At 47.2% G+C, this 18,675-nt stretch overlaps 1 protein-coding gene across 1 annotated transcript in view; it reads left to right on the top strand.

Moving 5' to 3' along the window:
* ABCA12 (ATP binding cassette subfamily A member 12) overlaps positions 1-18,675 on the top strand; it is a 344,530-nt gene that overhangs the window by 155,364 nt on the left and 170,491 nt on the right. Inside the window, exons 20-24 of the mRNA XM_034433493.3 lie at positions 71-190; positions 398-488; positions 10,526-10,705; positions 11,176-11,488; positions 13,486-13,600. Coding sequence (XP_034289384.2) covers positions 71-190; positions 398-488; positions 10,526-10,705; positions 11,176-11,488; positions 13,486-13,600 — 819 coding nt within the window. The remainder of the gene's footprint in view (positions 1-70; positions 191-397; positions 489-10,525; positions 10,706-11,175; positions 11,489-13,485; positions 13,601-18,675) is intronic.

Genomic DNA, 18,675 nt, shown 5'->3' with positions numbered 1-18,675 from the left:
CTTTAAAATCACTTCTTTGCCTACCTACAGAATACATTAATGTTTGATTTGTTTGTTTCAATTCTGTAAGTCCAATTCAACATTGAAACTGATGGCTGATTTAACACAAAAAGCCCAGGAGTGGTTGGACCGTTCACCATTGCTCATGGATTCACTAGCTATATTAAATGACACTCTTCCAATGTTGAAGGTATGAAACATCATTTCGTATTTTGACTGTTGTTAACTTGTATAACAATAGTTTGGTTTAATTATTATTCTACATACTCAGTGTGCAGATCATATCCAGAAACTACAATAAATTATATGGTGAAATATTGAGATACATGAAAATAATTATCTCTTCAGACAAACTTTTCATAGTTGAATATTAAATACTTATCATGTCATTTGGCAGAACACATTGCAGAATCCTTTTGTACAAGTTTTCATCAAACTCATGGTGAAGCTGGATGCTGTTGAATTGTTAAACCAAATTAATGAACTGGGTAAGTTATTGCATATCTTCATTTTACCAATTAGATACAGTATAGGTTCTTGACTGAATAGTGATGGTACTGTAGTATAGGATGAAAGGGAAAAATGAGGAGTGTGAGCATATAAGATATATTCTTCATAAAACTTGAAAGATTGAAAATATATTTAGGACAAATGAGTAGAGTGGTTTTTCTTAAGTGACTAACCTGGGGATTCTAAGATTAGTGATTAGATCTGGTGTGAAGTTTCTACCAATCTCAAACTACAACACTATTGTTACATCCTATTCATTCAATTTGCTAGAGCAGGGGTGTCAAATTCAATTTCATTGAGGGCCACATCAGCATCATGGTTGCCCTCAAAGGATCAGTTGCATGTAAGACTATGATAACTCACAATGGTCAGGTGACTGTGACTGGGTGGTCACAGACAGGTTGCTGAAATCAGGTGGGTGTGGCTGAGTGGGCATGGTTGGCTGACTCGGGACAGCTGGGCCGGGATGGAACAAGTCGCACTGCCTAACTCAATGTGGGAATAATTCAGTGCCCCACCGTGCCTCCCCAAACTGCTGGCATCCAAGCGTGTGTGCCTGTGCATGTGTGCCTTCTCCCATCTGGGATTGGGAGAAGAATATCTCCTTTGGTATGCATACGTACACACACAGACACAGACACATACACAGACATACACATTCCAAGTTTGGGGACTTTTATCCACAGAGGAAGGAGAGGGCCTTCTCCCGAAACTCAGGCAAGACTGGCAGTTTGCAAGCTCAGATGTGGATTAAAGTCTCCAAGATTAGAATGGTGATTGTGTGTGTGTGAGTGTACGTGTGCATGTCAAAGGAGACATTCTTCTCCCAATCCCAGACATCGTTGGCATTTCCCTTTCTGGTGTCTGCTCCCAACAAAGCAGGAGATGGAAGACGACACTGCTTCGTGTGGAAGCACAGAGGAGAAAGTTTTCAGGAAGCAGTTTCCACCAAATCCAACTTTTGCCTTGACAGATCTCTGGAGAATGTATTTTTTAGTCCCTAGCCGATTTATGGTATAGGTATATCTGTATGGTATGGTATATCTGTAAGGAGCTTTCAAAGATTTTCCTGATGACAGTCTCAAGATCAGGATTAAGCATCTTTGTAGCTCCCCCTAGTGGTAAACAAATATATTTATTTGCTTGTTTGTTTCCTTTTTCTGGCCAATCAGAGTTCATCAGAAAAATCAGAAAATTTCAACCCCCCACAACTACAGATTATTTTAAAAATAGTAAAAGTTTTATCCTCTTTGTTATGTCCTTATAAGGACATCCGCCCTGATTGGCTGCCAGCCATCGGGCGGGAAATTTGAATCCCTGTCAAGGGGTGGTGCGTCTGCCGGGAGCGAATATAAGGAGAGCTCCGGCAGCGCGCCAGCAGTCTTGACTCGTTACTTTGTACTTAATAAAAGTTGCTAAATGTATCGAGCTGGTCCAGTCTTCCTTTCCTGCGCCTGATCTAACACTGGCGACGAAGGACTAGAGGAGAGAACCTTGAACAAGACTCGTGGCACGATCGCCCACCGAACAGAATCACCACACCACAGCGACCTTCCAGAATGGCTACCCCGCAAGCCCCGATGACCGCGCTGAACCCGTTCGACCCATCCCGGGAGAAGTGGAGGTCATACATGGTCCGATTTCGGCAGTTCCTGTGAGGCAATGGATACCAGAACCTCGACGATGAGAGGAAAAGAGCCCTCTTCCTGGCTCATTGCGGATCGGACGTCCTGGAGATGGCGATTGACCTCGTGGCACCCAGGGACATTGAGGAGATGTCCTGGAACGACCTGCAGGAAGTCCTACAGGAGCGCTATGCACCTACAGGCACCCCCATCGCAAACAGGTTCACCTTCCAGCAAAGAAACCAGCGGGAAGGTGAATCCATCAAGGAATTTGTGGCAGCGCTTCGCCAAATCGCTGCCAACTGTGAGTTCGACAATGTGGACAATGCCATCCGGGACCGCATTGTTTTTGGAATGCGAGATGTGGGGCTGCAAAAGAAATTCCTCAGCCGGAAGAGGATCCCGCTGAAAGACGTCCTCGACGAGGCAACAGCGGCTGAAACGTCTGAGCAAGCAGCCGCCGCAATGGTAAAAGCAAGAGGGATCCATAAGATCCACAAGTCGGGCCCGACCTCATCAGACGAGGCAACCACTCAATCCGAGTCTGATGAGGAAATGGCCGTCCACAAGGTGTCCCGCCCCCCCAGGCGGGAAAACCCACAGCATGGCGACCGGGGAGAGCGATGCGGCAGCTGCAGAGGCGACCACCCCAGGGCAAACTGCAGATGGAGGGACGCGACCTGCCGCCGATGCCTGAAGAGGGGCCACATCGCCGAGGCCTGCAGAGCCACAGACCCAGCCCCGGAACCGCCCAGACCACGATTCCGGGAAAATCGCAAAGATAACCAGAGGACATCCAAACGGTCCTCAAACCAGTCCCGGCGCGGGGAGGAGGAATATCCCCGAAACAGAACGGTGCACCAGACCACCACCATTGCTCACACAAGCGACGAGGGGACCACCAAGTTCCACGTGACGCTGCTAGCAGAAGGGTCTCCGTGCAAGATGGAGGTAGACTCCGGATCCGCCTACTCCATCATGGACTGGCAGCACCTACAACAGCTGAAACCGGCATACAAAAGGACCCAGCTGAAAACCCCGAAAGCGAGACTTGTGGACTTCAACGGAAACCCCATTGAAATCCTAGGCAGAGCCACCATCCACGTGAAGTACAACGACTTCGACGGAAAGCTACCCATCACCATCGTGCAGCACAGCCGACCGAACCTGTTGGGTGTGGAGTGGTTCAAGCCGCTAGGACTTTCACTTCAGGGCATCCACGAGATCCGCAGGGACGAACTCGACTCCATCATCGAAGAGTTCAAAGAAGTCTTCGATGGTAAGCTGGGGAAATTTGTGGGGAGGCCAATCTCCTTTAATCTGGACAAGGGAATCACCCCAATCAGGCTCAAGCCCCGCCGAGTTCCATTTGCCCTGCGGCCTAAAGTAGATGAACAGCTGGATAAGCTGATCGCCCAGGGCGTCCTGGAACCGATCGATCATGCCTCATGGGAGACCCCCATTGTGACCCCACTGAAGCATGATGGGTCTGTGCGCATCTGTGCTGACTACCGTTGTACCATCAACAAGGCGTTGGCACAGAGCGCATACCCAGTCCCAGTGGTGCAACATCTGCTGCATTCCCTGGGATCTGGATCAATTTTCGCGAAACTGGACCTGGCCCAGGCTTACCAGCAACTGCCAGTGGATGACAAAACGGCGGAGGCTCAAACAATTGTCACGCACAGAGGGGCATTTAAATGTAACCGCCTCCAATTTGGAGTCAGCGCTGCCCCTGGTATCTTCCAATCCATGATGGAACGCCTTCTCCAAGGCGTTCCAGGGGTGGTGCCTTACTTCGATGATGTGCTCATCTCCGGTGACTCAAGAGCCCAACTCCTTGAAAGGCTCAGGCTTGTCCTGCAGCGGTTCAAGGCCAAGGGTTTGAGGGTCAGGCGGGACAAGTGCATCATAGGAGTACAGGAAGTCGAGTTCCTGGGCTTCCTCATTGATAGCACAGGCATACACCCCACCAAATCAAAAGTGGAAGCAATCCATGAAGCTCCAAGCCCAAAAAACAAAACGGAGCTTCAGGCTTTCCTTGGGTTGCTCAACTTCTACGCCATTTTCTTAAAACAGAAAGCCACAGTTGCTGAGCCACTCCACCGCCTGCTGGGGAAATCGGCTTCCTGGAAGTGGGGCCAGGAAGAGGAAGCGGCATTCCGGGCCATCAAAGGACTATTGACGTCCAAAAGCGTCCTCATCCAATACAGCGAGACGCTCTCCATCAGACTGACCTGCGACGCGTCGCCTTACGGGGTGGGGGCAGTTCTCAGCCACGAACTGCCCAATGGCTCGGAAGCCCCAATCGCGTACTTCTCAAAGACTATGTCTGGCGCAGAACGGAACTATAGCCAGCTGGACAAAGAAGCCCTGGCCATCGTGGCTGGAGTGAAGCGCTTCCACGAATACCTCTACGGAAGACGCTTCACCATAGTCACAGACCACAAGCCTCTCCTGGGACTCCTCGCAGGCGACCAACCAACCCCGACCTTCATGTCCCCAAGAATGACGAGATGGGCCATCTTCCTAGCTGGCTACTCCTATAGGCTCGTGCACCAGCCAGGCACAGCCATAGGAAACGCTGACGCTCTCAGCAGATGCCCGTCGAAGAAGCCGGTCGAAGACCCAGCCCCCACGCTCCACCTACTTCACATCGATGACGACGCCAGCTGCCCGGTGTCATCCGCAGATGTGGCCGTCCACACCCAAAAGGACCCCACACTCCGCCAAGTGAAGTCCTGGATCCTCAGAGGGTGGCCAGCGGAAAAGCCAGAGGAAAGTTTCAGCCCGTTCGCCAGGAAACAGGAGGAGCTGTCCACCATAAAAGGCTGTCTGCTATGGGGAGACAGGGTGCTGATTCCAAGCACTCTGCAATGGCGGACGTTAGAGACCCTGCACAAGGGGCATCCGGGCATCGTCCGCATGAAGGCCCTGGCACGGAGTTATGTCTGGTGGCCCTCCATGGACAGAGACATTGAACAATGGGTCTCCAGATGTGACCCGTGCCAAGAAGTCCGCCCAGCACCGCCGCAATCCGAAGTCGCGAAGTGGGAGACCCCCAGCAACCCCTGGTCGAGGATCCACATTGACTTCGCGGGTCCGATGCAAGGGCGACACCTCCTCATCGTGGTAGATGCCTTCTCCAAATGGCTCGAGGTGGTGCCCATGGCATCTACCACAACAGACGCAACGATCCGAGCCCTGCGCCACCTCTTTGCCACACATGGTCTACCGGATGTGCTGGTCTCAGACAACGGCCCCCAGCTCACATCCCTGGCCATGGAGTCCTTCCTGGCAGGACTGGGCATCCGCCACGCCCTGTCCGCCCCTTACAGGCCGGCCGGAAACGGACAAGCTGAACGCATGGTCCGACTGACCAAAGAGGCCCTCACCAAGATGGGCCCCAGGGACTGGCAAGAGCGCATAGACAATTTCCTCCTCACCCAGCACATCACGCCACACGCCACCACCCACAAGAGCCCGGCCGAACTGTTGATGGGCAGAAGGTTGAGGTCACCCTTGGACCGGCTGCACCCCCAATACAGCCCGGAAGTGACCGCAACCGCCAGCCGCCCGCTTCGCGCCTTCAGCAACGGAGATTCAATTTTCGCGCTGAATTTCAGCGGCTCTCCTAAATGGCTGAACGGGAAAATTGCCAGCACAACCGGCCCCAAATCCTACATCGTCGAGTTGGAAGATGGACAGTTCACGAGACGCCACATCGACCAACTCCGAAAAAGGTGGGGGGGAGCACATGAAAACCAGCCTGACGAGGGAGGCCTACAACACCCCGACGAGGTAGGCCTCCAACACCCCGGCGAGGTAGACCTACCACACCCAGACCAGGTAGGCCTACAACACCCCGGCGAGGTAGGCCTACCACACCCCTGCGAGGCAGAGCAGCACCACCCCGACAAGGTCGGCCCAGCCCACTACCAGATGCTGTCACGTCGGCAGCCCAGCGAGGTAGACCGGGGCCAACCGCACGGGGGATGGCAACAATAACCCAGCCAGGTGGGCACCGGGCACGGCAAGGCCAGGGACCACCAACCCAGCCCGCAGGTAGACCGGGACCTGCCCAGAGGAGGAGCAGCGCACCCCACCAGTTACAGCAGCCTATGCCAGCCCAGCCAGGGAGACTGCAGTTCCAGGCGAGTAGACCGGGACCCAGCCAAGACAGGCACCCCACGACCCACGGGCGAGGGTGGCACACGACTCACCGACGTGGGGGACCCCCGCCCATCACAGAAGACAGCCAAGAAACGACACCCCGACCCGGATGGCCCCAGGCACCAACCAACGGTAGACCAGGGACTAGGGGGAAGGGGAAGCCGACAACAACCCGGCCAGGGAGACCTGCACCACCCTGGCAGGGGAGACCTCCGCCGCCCCGCAGAGGTAGCGCCGCAACAACACCCCGACCAGGTCGACCACCGCCGACCAGACGAGGTAGACCAACGCCAGCCCAACCGAGGGGACCAACGCCACCCCTGCGAGGTCGGACGGCACAACGACAACAACGCAAGCCAACACCACCCGAACCGAGCGGAACCACCAACCGAGCGGCAGCAAGCCGGACCGAGACCGAACCACAGCGCCCGGGAGACCAGGGAGGAGCAAGAAATGGACTTACCAAGACTCAGACGCTCTTCCCGGGTCGGAACCGAGCAGCCGAGACGAGGCGAGAGATCCACAGGCCAGGAGGAAGACCACCAGGACCAGCCATCCAAGGTCTGCGGTCCGGCCGGAGGCGCTGGGGGTGGCCCCGCTCACTCGACAGCCGAACCGAGCCCGGTTCCGGAGAGGGAACCAGGAGACGAAAGAGCCCCGTCCTTCCAGGTCGGAGACGGAGGAGAAGTGAGACTGCGCAGGTCAGCTAGGGTGCCGAGGCGTCTGGCGTACCTGCGCGATTACGTGACTTTGTGAACGAGATTGACAGTTCGGACTAAGGGGGGAGGAGTGTTATGTCCTTATAAGGACATCCGCCCTGATTGGCTGCCAGCCATCGGGCGGGAAATTTGAATCCCTGTCAAGGGGCGGTGCGTCTGCCGGGAGCGAATATAAGGAGAGCTCCGGCAGCGCGCCAGCAGTCTTGACTCGTTACTTTGTACTTAATAAAAGTTGCTAAATGTATCGAGCTGGTCCAGTCTTCCTTTCCTGCGCCTGATCTAACACTCTTATTCTTATGTTTCTCCATTAAATTTTAAAAAATACTCCACACTTCCTTTTTAGCTGCCTCCAGCAACCCTCTTCCTTATCATTTAACAATAAAGAAGTCTCAAAAATGGCGTAGAGCTTCAAAAAGGAGTAACAGGCTGCGACTAAAGAGAGTCTCTTTTAGCTAATAAAGATAATAGTCTCCTAAATTGGTTAAGAAATGAAAGGCATGATTTATTGTCCTTTTGAAAAATAAATTCCAAAATTGCTGTTTTATCCAACAACAAAATGATTGCAGCCCTGCCCCTCAACTTTGGCTCACCAACTGCTTCGAAGCACAGCTCCTGAAACTACTTTCAGACTGTTGCTGTATTGGAGGATCTTGTGGGATGATTCTAGGACTTTCCCTAACTCAGGAGCATTTTCCACTGCTTCTGTTGAGCCATAGCACTCATCAAGACTGTCCCAGATTGTTTTAAGATCTGTTTCAGGGTGGTTTAAGTTTATTGTCCTGATTTATTTTGCATGCTCAGCAGATTCAATTCCAAGCAATTTAACTATTAAATCTATCTCTTCACTACATGACAAAACCTCTAATGGCATTTTGGAAGGAAGATCACCAGGCACTATGGCTTTCAGGATGATCATTACACTTTTCAAATCCTTGTGTGACTAGCAGCTAGCTCATGTCATGCCAAGAACTTGGCAAGGTCTATGATGGCTTGATTAGCCGACTGTGCATTGCTGTGGTGAAAAGGTGTTGTGAGAGACCTTTTAGGAGTCTCTAGTTTCAGCTGGTGCTTTCCATGCTGCTCTGGTGTGAAGGCTGATCCTGTAGGATAATTTGCAGGCTCAAGTACCTTGGGTGTGGGGAGTCTGCTATTAGAGGTGCAGCTTTGCTTGAAGCTATTTCGTTTATAGGCTTGTGGCTTGTGGCTAGCCTGTAGTGGTTCTGAATAACATCTTTGGCTTGCTACTTGAAGGTTGTCTTTTCCATCAAGGTGAGCATTGCTGCTTGGCCTGGAGTGCTGATAGATGTACTCTGAAGTGTGTTGCTGAGAATCTTGGGTTCAGCTTCTGGCCCAAGCATGTTGCTGCATTTACTGCATTTGTTGTCAGAATATACAGCTTTTTCTAGGGTTTTGACTTCAGTTGTGGCAGCTGCTACTTCTTTCTCTATGGCAAGCCTCTCTAGGTTCGCTTCTAACAGGACTTTCTGCATTTCCAGGGATGCCTCTTGCTGCATTCTTTCAGTCTCTAACTGTGCTTTCTCTTTTTTCATCTCCATTTCTTGTTCAGCAAAGGCTGCTCATGCTTTTGCTACTCTAGCCTTTGCACTGGCAACGGCCAATGTATTACTTGCTGATGACCATTTGGAAGAATTAGAGACTTGAGACCTTGTCTTGTATGAAGATGCCCAGCTCTGTGACATTGTGTCTTCTGGATGTGCTTGACTCTTTAGAGACTGCTGTATGGCCATATGCAGGTAGCTGCATTGGCAGAGTAGCAGGTTTCTGTATAGTCATGTATCCTGGATCCCACTTGCTGGGTAGCCGCTGTTTCACTGTTCTGTCCTCACTGCACATTACTCTGCCTGCAGCTTGACATGCAGCTAACCCACCTATCCTCCAATAAAACAATTGTGTGCATAGATCTGGATGTTTTATTAAAGAACAGGATGTGGTGAAACAGTGATGCTGTGTGCGTGAGATGTGGGTTTGTCCTTGGATGAACATGTGCCACAGATTAGGCTGGTGTCAGGATTCCAAGTAACACACCCAACAGAATCAAAACTTCAAGGCAGGGATATTCCTCAAAGTATAGATTTATTAGGCATGTCATATTGGCACATGTGGGGAAACCTGAATCTAAACCCAGCTATCTCTACCTCCCCCCTCCCATTCCCACAGCTCAACTCATCTCTGCTGTGGCAGCCCTGAAGGTGCCAGGGGAAAATGGCTCCAGGGCTATCAGCTGAATTCTTCCTTGTGCTTCTGTCTCCTCCAAATGCTAAAGGAAGAATGGAGTGTGGCTTCCCAGCATGCACTTGTTTTGAGAGTGCAAGCTGATAGGTAAAGGGATTGGGTCAGCTTCAATACAATATAGATTGGTATTTGCTCCTCCGGCCACTAGATGGGGCTAAGAGTAACAACAGTATATAAATTATATGCTGGGGCATGACAGCTATCAAGAAAGGAGTATGAGTATGTCCATGCATCAACAGCAGACAATGGATATAAAAGAGATTTCTATTCCAATATGGTTTTCACTATTGCCAAACTGGATAAACCAAATGTTAAAGCTGAGCATTTTAGTTCTGTTTACTGAGTGAGGAACACTGCATTTATCTCCATTAAATTTCATTCTATTATTTCAGTCATTTTTTGTAATCATTTTTTTTGAAAATGTATTTCAATCTTCTAGAACAGGGGTGTCAAACTGGCGGCCTGCAGACCATCACACTCAAGCAATGATGGGATTCAAAAATTTTTACTACCGGTTCTGTGTACATGCCTTGGTGGGTGTGGCAGGGGAAGGATACTGTAAAATCTTCATTCCCTCCCTACTCCAGGGGAAGGTTACTGCAAAATCCCCATTTCCTCCCGATCAGCTGGGACTCGGGAGGCAGAGAATAGATGGGGATGGGGCCAGTCAGAGGTGGTATTTACCGGTTCTCTGAACTACTCAAAATTTCCACTATCAGTTCTCCAAAATATCACCTCTGCGCTCAAGCCATGCCCACTTCAGCTTTGTGAATGGGAAAAACATTGTGAAACGTCACATGACAGCAACATGATGTGCCGAGTTTGACACCCGTATTCTAGAATATTGAAAATCCGATGAGGAAATGGAGAGAATGCTTATCATTCTTTTCCAAAATGTTCCTCAACCTATTCATGATGTTGAAGAGGACTATTTCCCATGAGCCTCAGACAATACATTCTGATTTGATGAGGAATTTAATTTAATTTAATATTTGAGTCAATGTTGTCTTCTGGCAACTGTCTGAGTAATCCCTGCAGTTTTCTTAGCAAGGTTTTTCAGAAGTGCTTTGTCATTGTCTCCTTCCTAGGGCTGAAAGAATATGACTGGTCCAAGGTCACTCAGATGGCTTTGTGCCTAAGGCAGGACTAGAACTCACTGACTCCTGCTCTTCTGATGTCTTAATTACTGCACAAAGTGGCTTTCTCTTTCTTTTTTAATACTACCTATCTTTTTAACTCATACAGATGATATACGTTTGGAACTACAGAATAGCACTGACATAATAAATCAACTTATTATTTTAGCAAGACTATCAATAAATGCCTCTTCATGTGTGCTGCTTGATCGCATTCAGCCAGGCAAAACTGTAGAGGAAATGGAGATGATGGCAAAAGATCTGTTTCTGAGAAATGAACTTTTGGCAAGTAAGTAAGGTGGTATGGATTTTTTCCCACTGGAACTTTTAAAAAAGTATCAAGATTAGACATATTATTTGAGCTAACCTGCCATAACCTATAATTTCAAAGTACTCATATGATCAAACTAATGCACATGTGACATGTTTTTCATTTTCAATGAATTAAATTATTTTATCAACAAGTAAACTATCCTGGAATGCGTACTGTATAAGGCAAAACCCAGCAGACTATATCATTTCACTGCAGCCCTCTGGAAATACTTCTGTTTCATAAGAACAGGTAAAGGATTTGGATTGAATGTAACCTCAATAGTAATTACAGAAGGTGTAAGTTACACCAACATAGCTGATATTATTCATTTTTATTTTATTATTCTCCCAATTGATAGATCAGGGTGCAGCCTCTGTTGGCCACATACATATTTATCATATACTAGTTATTTGGTAATTGCAAATGTTTCTCTTCCTTTTTTAAAGGTGTCATTTTCAAGTTACCTTCAAGTGGGACAAGAAAACACATAACACCTAGTGGACTTTCCCTTCCACCATTAGTCAATTATACCATTCGAATGAGCAGCAAGATTTCTCAAACAACAAAAAGAATACGAGAAAAAATTTGGACAGTGGGGCCACATAATTCAGCCTCTCAAAGCCAAATCTACAGTCGAGCATTTGTCTACATCCAAGATAGCATTGATAGAGCAATAATTGAACTACAGACTGGGAAAAGTGCAGAAGAAATAGCTGTCCAAGTTCAGGCTACACCATATCCTTGTTATAATAAAGACATGTAAGTCTATGTGAATTGGCAGGATATTTAATATCTTAGTGGGGGGAAATAGCTAAAACTTATTAATTGTATGATATTCCAGTAACAGAATATATGTTGATTTGTTTTTTTAATCAAAACTCTATTACAGCTGAACTTGTAAATTATGAATATGTGAGATTTCCAAACTGTGATGTACAATAATGCATAAGAAAGTATCAAATGAGAGTTGGGTTAAAGTTTTTTATGATCCATTAACAGCGATTATGATAAATTATTTTTTACTCACCACTGAATTTAGGCCTGTGAATGTGACCTTATGCTTAGTTGCATGAATTTTTGACAGATGGTCATCTAGCTTGATTGAATACAGCTCATCACCCATTTAATATTTGTCTCTATTGTTAAAATTAATCTTTACTTTTATGATTTTTTCCGTCTTCTAATTTAAATCCACTATTCCATACCCTGCAGTTTGTGTCAGCAGAGAGCAGGATATAGCATTTTTTGTGAGGGACTTCTTCAGGTATTTGCAGAGTGTTTTCATAATGTCTCCTCACTTATCTTTCATGTAAGATCTATTGAGTTATTATGTTCTGCATAGGATGCTTTGCATAAGTAAATGAGAACATGTGTTGTTGCAAAAGCCCAGTATATGGAATGATCTCTCCATTATGATGAGAAATATTACAAAGTGAAGTGATTCAGCCAAAAATGGAAGAGTTCTATCTGGTTATTTCCATCATTCCATCAGTGCCAGCTATATGTAATAATCATTGATTTGACCTAGGTTTAATATTTTTCTTGATTGAATTTACTGTATATTACTGTATTACATCACTGTAGCTTGATGGTTTCATTGTGCATTGCTCTGGAATTTTTAATGACATGCAAAGTTGTAAAATGCTATGTGAGCATTAATATGCTGATATTTTGAACATATAACTAGATATTGAATTTTAGAGGGACTTTGAAATACATAACAATAGACTTTGCCTTTGTGGACCATCTTACATCAGCTATTTCTCAGATTTTGCGGGGATGTAAAAATAATCAGGAGCAGGGGTGAAATGCTACCGGTTTAGGCCAGTTCGCCTGAACTGGTAGTAAAAAATACTATTGGTTCATTGAACCGGTAGTAAAAAAAAATGTAAAAAAAAAAGTTCCGACGATCAGCTGAGTGACGCGCGATCATCGGAACTTTTTAAAAAACTTTTTAAGCATTTTTTTACTACTGGTTCGGGCGAATAGGTAGTAAAAAAAATGCTTTAAAAAGGTTTAAAAAAGGTTCCCAAGATCACAGTTGTGTCATGTGATCATTGGAAGCTTTTTTAAAAACTTTTTTAAAGCATTTTTTTACTACTGGTTCGGGCGAATAGGTAATAAAAAAATGCTTTAAAAAAGTAAAAAAAAAAGGTTCTGATGATCGCGCGGCACAGCTGTGATCATCGGAACCTCTTTTTTTTTACTTTTTAAAAGCATTTTTTACTACCTATTCGCCCGAACCGGTAGTAAAAAATGCTTTAAAAAAGTTTTTAAAAAGGTTCCCAAGACTGCACACCACAGCTAATTTCCCCCCCTCACTGTTCTACTTACCTTCCCAAGACTCTTTTTGGTATGTAATGTGCATGCACAAGCGCATTTGGTCCGAACTGTGCATGTGCGGCCAGCGAACTAGTAGCAAACCAGTTCATATTTCACCACTGATCAGGAGTCATGCAAAGTAGCTATACATATTGTATTGTGCAATGTTTTGCAGTGCAAAAGTTCATATCTCTGTACCAGCGTGATTAGAGATTGAGGAAAGACAAGATATTTGTCAAAGAAGGCTGAAGTTGAGTCCAGCAAAATATATTCCTGTTCTTAAAATGATCAAATACTTTTTAATTATAGACTGTGTGAGAGAAAACATTTTTACTGTTCAAAGGCTTTTATAGTATTTTGAAAATTATCTTAATTATAATTCACAAAGGGAAACTACTTTGGATTTACCTAATTAATTACTTCACTTTTTACAGGTTTCTGACTAGTGTGACCTACTCTCTTCCATTTACATTAATGGCTGCTTGGACACTTTTCATTGCAGCTTTTGTGAAAAAGCTTGTTCAAGAAAAAGACCTGAGACTTTATGAGGTAGGCTGAAGCTTTGAATACTTGCCAGATCCTGAACTTTACTTGCAAATTAATCCTGCAAAATTAGACTGCCTGCATGTAGAGGGAATCCAACCATAGTATTTTCCTCTTGACTTGTTCACAGGATAATAAAAATCCAATCTTCTCTCCAAACAATGCAAACAAATTCACTGGGAATTGCTATTAGAGGCATGGCTGTGGGGTAGATATTGTCCTGAGAACATTAACATTAAATATTGCTTAGCTAGGCTGCTCATAGAGTTTCAATATGGGAATAATAGAGTTAGTATTCTGCAAATGCAAAGAGGCACATATGTGAATATTGTGTTGCTGGTTGATGTCTAGTACATTTGGGCTTTCTCTCTCAATGCTTCTTTGGTATTGGGTATACACATTTAGCACATATCTTACCTGCAGTATATGCTTTAGTTATTACTTGGCTTAGAGATTGTTCCAATTATAGTAGAGTCTGAGCAATATATATACTTAATACAGCAGTCAAACAATATATAAGAATTAATATTTTGGATTAATATATAGCTACTCCAGGCATGGTTAGCAAACAATTCATGTACATTTTTTTTTTTTTGCTGCAAAGAAGAACAATATATCCAAAAGAAGCAGTTCAATGGTGAGAAAAGTAAGGTCCTGAACTTAGGCAGGAAAAACCAAATGCAAATGTATAGAATAACCGATAACTGGCTCAACTGTAATAACTTGTGAGTGGGATGTTGGTGTCCTAATGGATCACCACTTAAGTATGAGCCACCAGTGTGTTGCAACTTCCCCAAAAGCCAATGCTGTCCTAGGCTGCATCAACAGAGGGATAGCATTAAGATCATGAGAAGTGATACTACTGCTCTACACTGCACTAGTGAGTCCTCACTTGCAATACTGAGTTCATTTCTGGTCACCACAATGCAAAAAAATAAATAAATGCTGAGGCCCTAGAGGCACAGAAAAGCAACAAAATGATAAGGGATATGGATAAGCCAAACTGTACGATGAACGGTTAATGTCTAGACCGGGTGTTGGCAACCCACGGCTCCAGAGCTGCATGCGGCTCTTTGGGCCCTCTGCTGTGGCCCCCTGTCTAGTGGTGGGTTGCAACCGGTTCTCCCAGGTTCTTGCAAACCAGTGGTGGAAATTTTGAGTAGTTCGGAGAACCGGTAAATACCACCTCTGCCTGGCCTCGCCACCAATCTATTCGCTGCCTCCCGAGTCCCAGCTGATCGGCTAGAAGGAAAAAAACTGTTTAAACTCTTGCCGCGGTGCTTCAGAGGGCCGCTGTACAGCTGATCAGCAGTAAAAGGCAGTGTGGTGGTAGTCCAGTGTGCTCCAAAAACAAGTAGGTAGACCGGAATGCTCCAAAATCAAATGGGTAGACCAGTATGGCTCTGCAAGCAGTTAAAAGCCTGGTAGACCAGTACCTCTGCTAAATCCTAAAGAATTGTCACATGACCATCAAACCACGCCCACAAAATAAGCCACGCCCACAGAACCGGTAGTAAAAATTTTTAGAACCCATCCCTGCCCCTGTCCCACTGTCCCACCCCTCGCCACTTTTATTTTTTTGGATATTTTTGGAAATCTGGGCTGGCTGAGAAACGATCGCCAGCCATAGCGGAGGCTTCCCTTCAGGTGACCATCCTCCGCCTCCTTCTCTTCTGAACCCCTGGCAGGCTGTGGCTGAGCTGGGAGTGTGTGTACGGATGGGGAGACCCTCCTCCAGGAAGCACCAAAGCACAGGAAAGGCACACACGGGGTGGGCGGCCGCTCGCTTAAAGAGGGTCTCCCCCACATGTGCATGCTCCTTGCTCAGCCACAGCAAGCCAGGGGGTTACAAGAGGAGGGGGAGGAGGGTCACCGAAGAGTACAGGAGCAAAGCGGCCCTGTACCTGCCTTACCGCCACATTTGCTCATAAGGCAGCCTTCACTTCCTGCCGCTTTGCGCTTGGCCGAGGGTGGGAGACAACATGACAAGGCGATGGCTGGAGCCTCAGTGCAGGAGAGAAGCCTCGTCCTGTTGCATCCTGTTAAGACCCTCCTTAAGCCTGTGTGCCTTTGCTACGCTTTGGTGCTCGGTCATGGAGGGTCTCCCCATGCATGCACACACTCCCAGCTCAGCCACAGCCGGCCATGGGGTCACAAGAGGAGAAGGAGGGTGGAAGGAGGAAGACAGTCGCCCAAAGGGAAGCCTCCGCCGCTGCTGGCAATCTTTCCTCAGTCAGACCGGATTTCCAAAAAGAAGAAATAAAAGGAGGAGAGAGAGAGAGAGAGAGAGAGAGAGAGAGAGACATAAAGAGTGATACACAGAGAGGGGAGAGAGACATACAGAGTGATACACAGAGAGGGGGAGAGAGACATAGAGAGACATGCACACAGTGATAGACAGAGAGAGGGGGAGAGAGGGGAGAAGAGATGGAGAGGGGGAGAGAGAGATATAGTGGGAGAGAGAGACATGGGGGAGAGAGGAGAGGGGGGAGAGATGGGAAGATAGGGAGAGGGACAGAGAGATTCAGAATGGGGGAGGGGGGAGAGAGAAGGAAAAAGAGGGGAAGATAGGGAGAGGGGGAGAGAGAGACATAGAGAGAGAATGGTTTTGTGGCTGGGTAGGCATGGCTGGGGGGTCATGTGACAGGGTGGGAATGCGTTACATCGAGTTGGCCAAACCCACCCAGGTTTTGTGGCTCCTGGTGTGTTTTTTTTTTCCTGTGGGAAATGGGTCCAAATGGCTCTTTGAGTTTTTAAGGTTGCAGACCCCTGGTCTAGACTCTAGCCTAATGAAGGGATCGATGATAGCTGTCTGTCATCTAGTACTTAAGGGGCTGTCACAGAGAAGAGGAGGTAGACTTATTATTCAAAGCACCTGAGGGCAAAACAAGGAGCAATGTGTGGAAGCTTGTTAAAGAGAAATTTAAACTGGAACTAAGGAGAAATTTCCTGACAAAACAATTAATCAATGGAACAGCTTGCCTTGTGGGTGCTCCATCACTGGACATTTTAAAGAAGAGATTGTAGAATCATTTTTTCAGGAGGATATAAGGTCACCTGCCTTGGGCAGGGGGTCTGACTAGAAGACCTTCAAGGTCCCTTCCAACCTTATAATTCTATGATTCTATAACATACCAAGTTTCAAAGACACACTGAAAGAACTAAGAAAGAGAAGGAGACAGATAGATCTTTTCAAAAAATTTAGGAGCATAATCATTGATCAAGTATTTGGGGGAACCTTGTTCCAGAGATCAGGGGAAGCAACATAGAAATCTAACCTCCAGAGATCCAGCAGATATCACTATGTCAGAGAAGAGTATTTGTATAAACTCCTCTCTTTCTGGGTTTAATGGATGGACAGAAACTACTAGAAACAGACAACTGTAAAGATACACAAGTCGTAGCCGATGAAGCAGTGGTGGGTCTCAAATTTTTTTACTACCGGTTCTGTGGGCATGGCTTGTTTGGTGGGCATGGCTTGGTGGTCATGTAACTGTGGACATGGCCAACTTGATGTCATTCACAGCCACAGCCACTCAGTCACATGACCCCTCCCCCCACCTACCCACACCCATAGACAAAGGTAGGATTTTTTTTTTTATTTCTACCTATCTACTTATTTTCTGCCCAGGCCTGGCCTAATCTATCAAAGGCCTCCTCCTGTATGCCGCCCCGCCCTCCCTTCACCAATCACACACGTAACCCTATTTCCCCTCCTTCAGCAGCCCTGGCCCTAGCCCTGCTTCCTCCCCCCCCCACCGCCTCTTTTTTTTTGGCTGCTTACCTTTCTCCTGTGGTGGCTGGTCCAGAGTCCAGAAAGCAAGCTGACCTCCGGTAGTTTTCAGTGGCCTCCAGAAAGCCTCTGCTGCTGGGAAGCAGCTGGCAAAGAGGGGACGGCTGGGAAGCTTCTCGCAGTTGCATTGAAAAAGAAAAAGCCTCCCAGCTGCTGCCTCTTTGAGAGCCGCTTTGTGGCTGTGGCAGCTGGCCACAGGCCACCGAAAACTACCAGAGGTCGCTGAAAAAGCCACTGCTGTCGCCCCCTGTTCTTCGCACCAGCCATGCACGTGCATCCCATTGCCTGCTGCGTTGCTCTCGGACTGAAGCAGCAGGCAATCGGATGCGTCAATCTGAGCGCAGTGCAGCAGGCAATGGGATGTGACGGCAGCAGCTTTTTCAGCGACCTCCAGTAGTTTTCAGCAGCCTACAGCCAGCCACCACAGCCACAAAGCAGCTCTCAAAGAGGCAACGACTGGGAGGCTTTTTCTTTTTTTGATGCGACTGCGAGAAGCCTCCCAGTGGCTGCCTCCTTGTCAGCTGCTCCCGGAAGTTGTGGGGGGGGGCAAGTGAGTGGTGACAGAGCTACTGGTTCGGGGGCGTGGCCAGCCAGTGGTCACTACCGGTTCGGCGACCGAGGCCAAATTACCGCTACCAGTTCGCCCAAACCAGTGCGAACCCACCACTGCGATGAAGGGTTTTAAAGGGGATGTTCTGTCCCCAACCAGAACATTGAGGCGCCTTGCATGGGGAGTGCCGCAGGGTCGGTCCTCTCACCCCTTCTGTTCAACATTTATGTGAAGCCGCTGGGTGAGATCATCCGTGGTTTTGGGGTGAGAGTCCATCTGTACGCTGATGATACTCAGCTGTATATCTCCACCCCAGACCACCCCAACGATGCCCTTGATGTGATGTCTCGCTGCCTGGAGGCCGTGCGGGTCTGGATGGGGAGAAATAGGCTCAGACTCAACCCCTCCAAGACTGAGTGGCTGTGGTTTCCAGCGCCGCGATATAGTCAGCTGGTACCATCGCTGACTATTGGGGGTGAGTCTTTACACCCCACAGAGAGGGCCCACAATCTGGGCATCCTCCTGGAGGCACGGCTGTCTTTAGAAGAAATTATTATTATTATTATTATTATTATTATTATTATTATTATTATTATTATTATTATTATTATTATTATTATTATTATTAATTTGATTTGTATACCGCCCTACTCCCGAAGGACTCAGGGCAGTGAACAGCCAAACAATAAAATACATAGATACAAAAAATTTAAAAAACCAGATAAAATCGAATTAAAT

The sequence above is a fragment of the Pantherophis guttatus genome, chromosome 1, assembly GCF_059756535.1.
Source record: "Pantherophis guttatus breed Tessera chromosome 1, ASM5975653v1, whole genome shotgun sequence".
Lineage (NCBI taxonomy): Eukaryota > Metazoa > Chordata > Lepidosauria > Squamata > Colubridae > Pantherophis > Pantherophis guttatus.
Note: the sequence above shows the minus strand (reverse complement) of the source record. Positions and strands in the feature narration are given on the sequence as shown.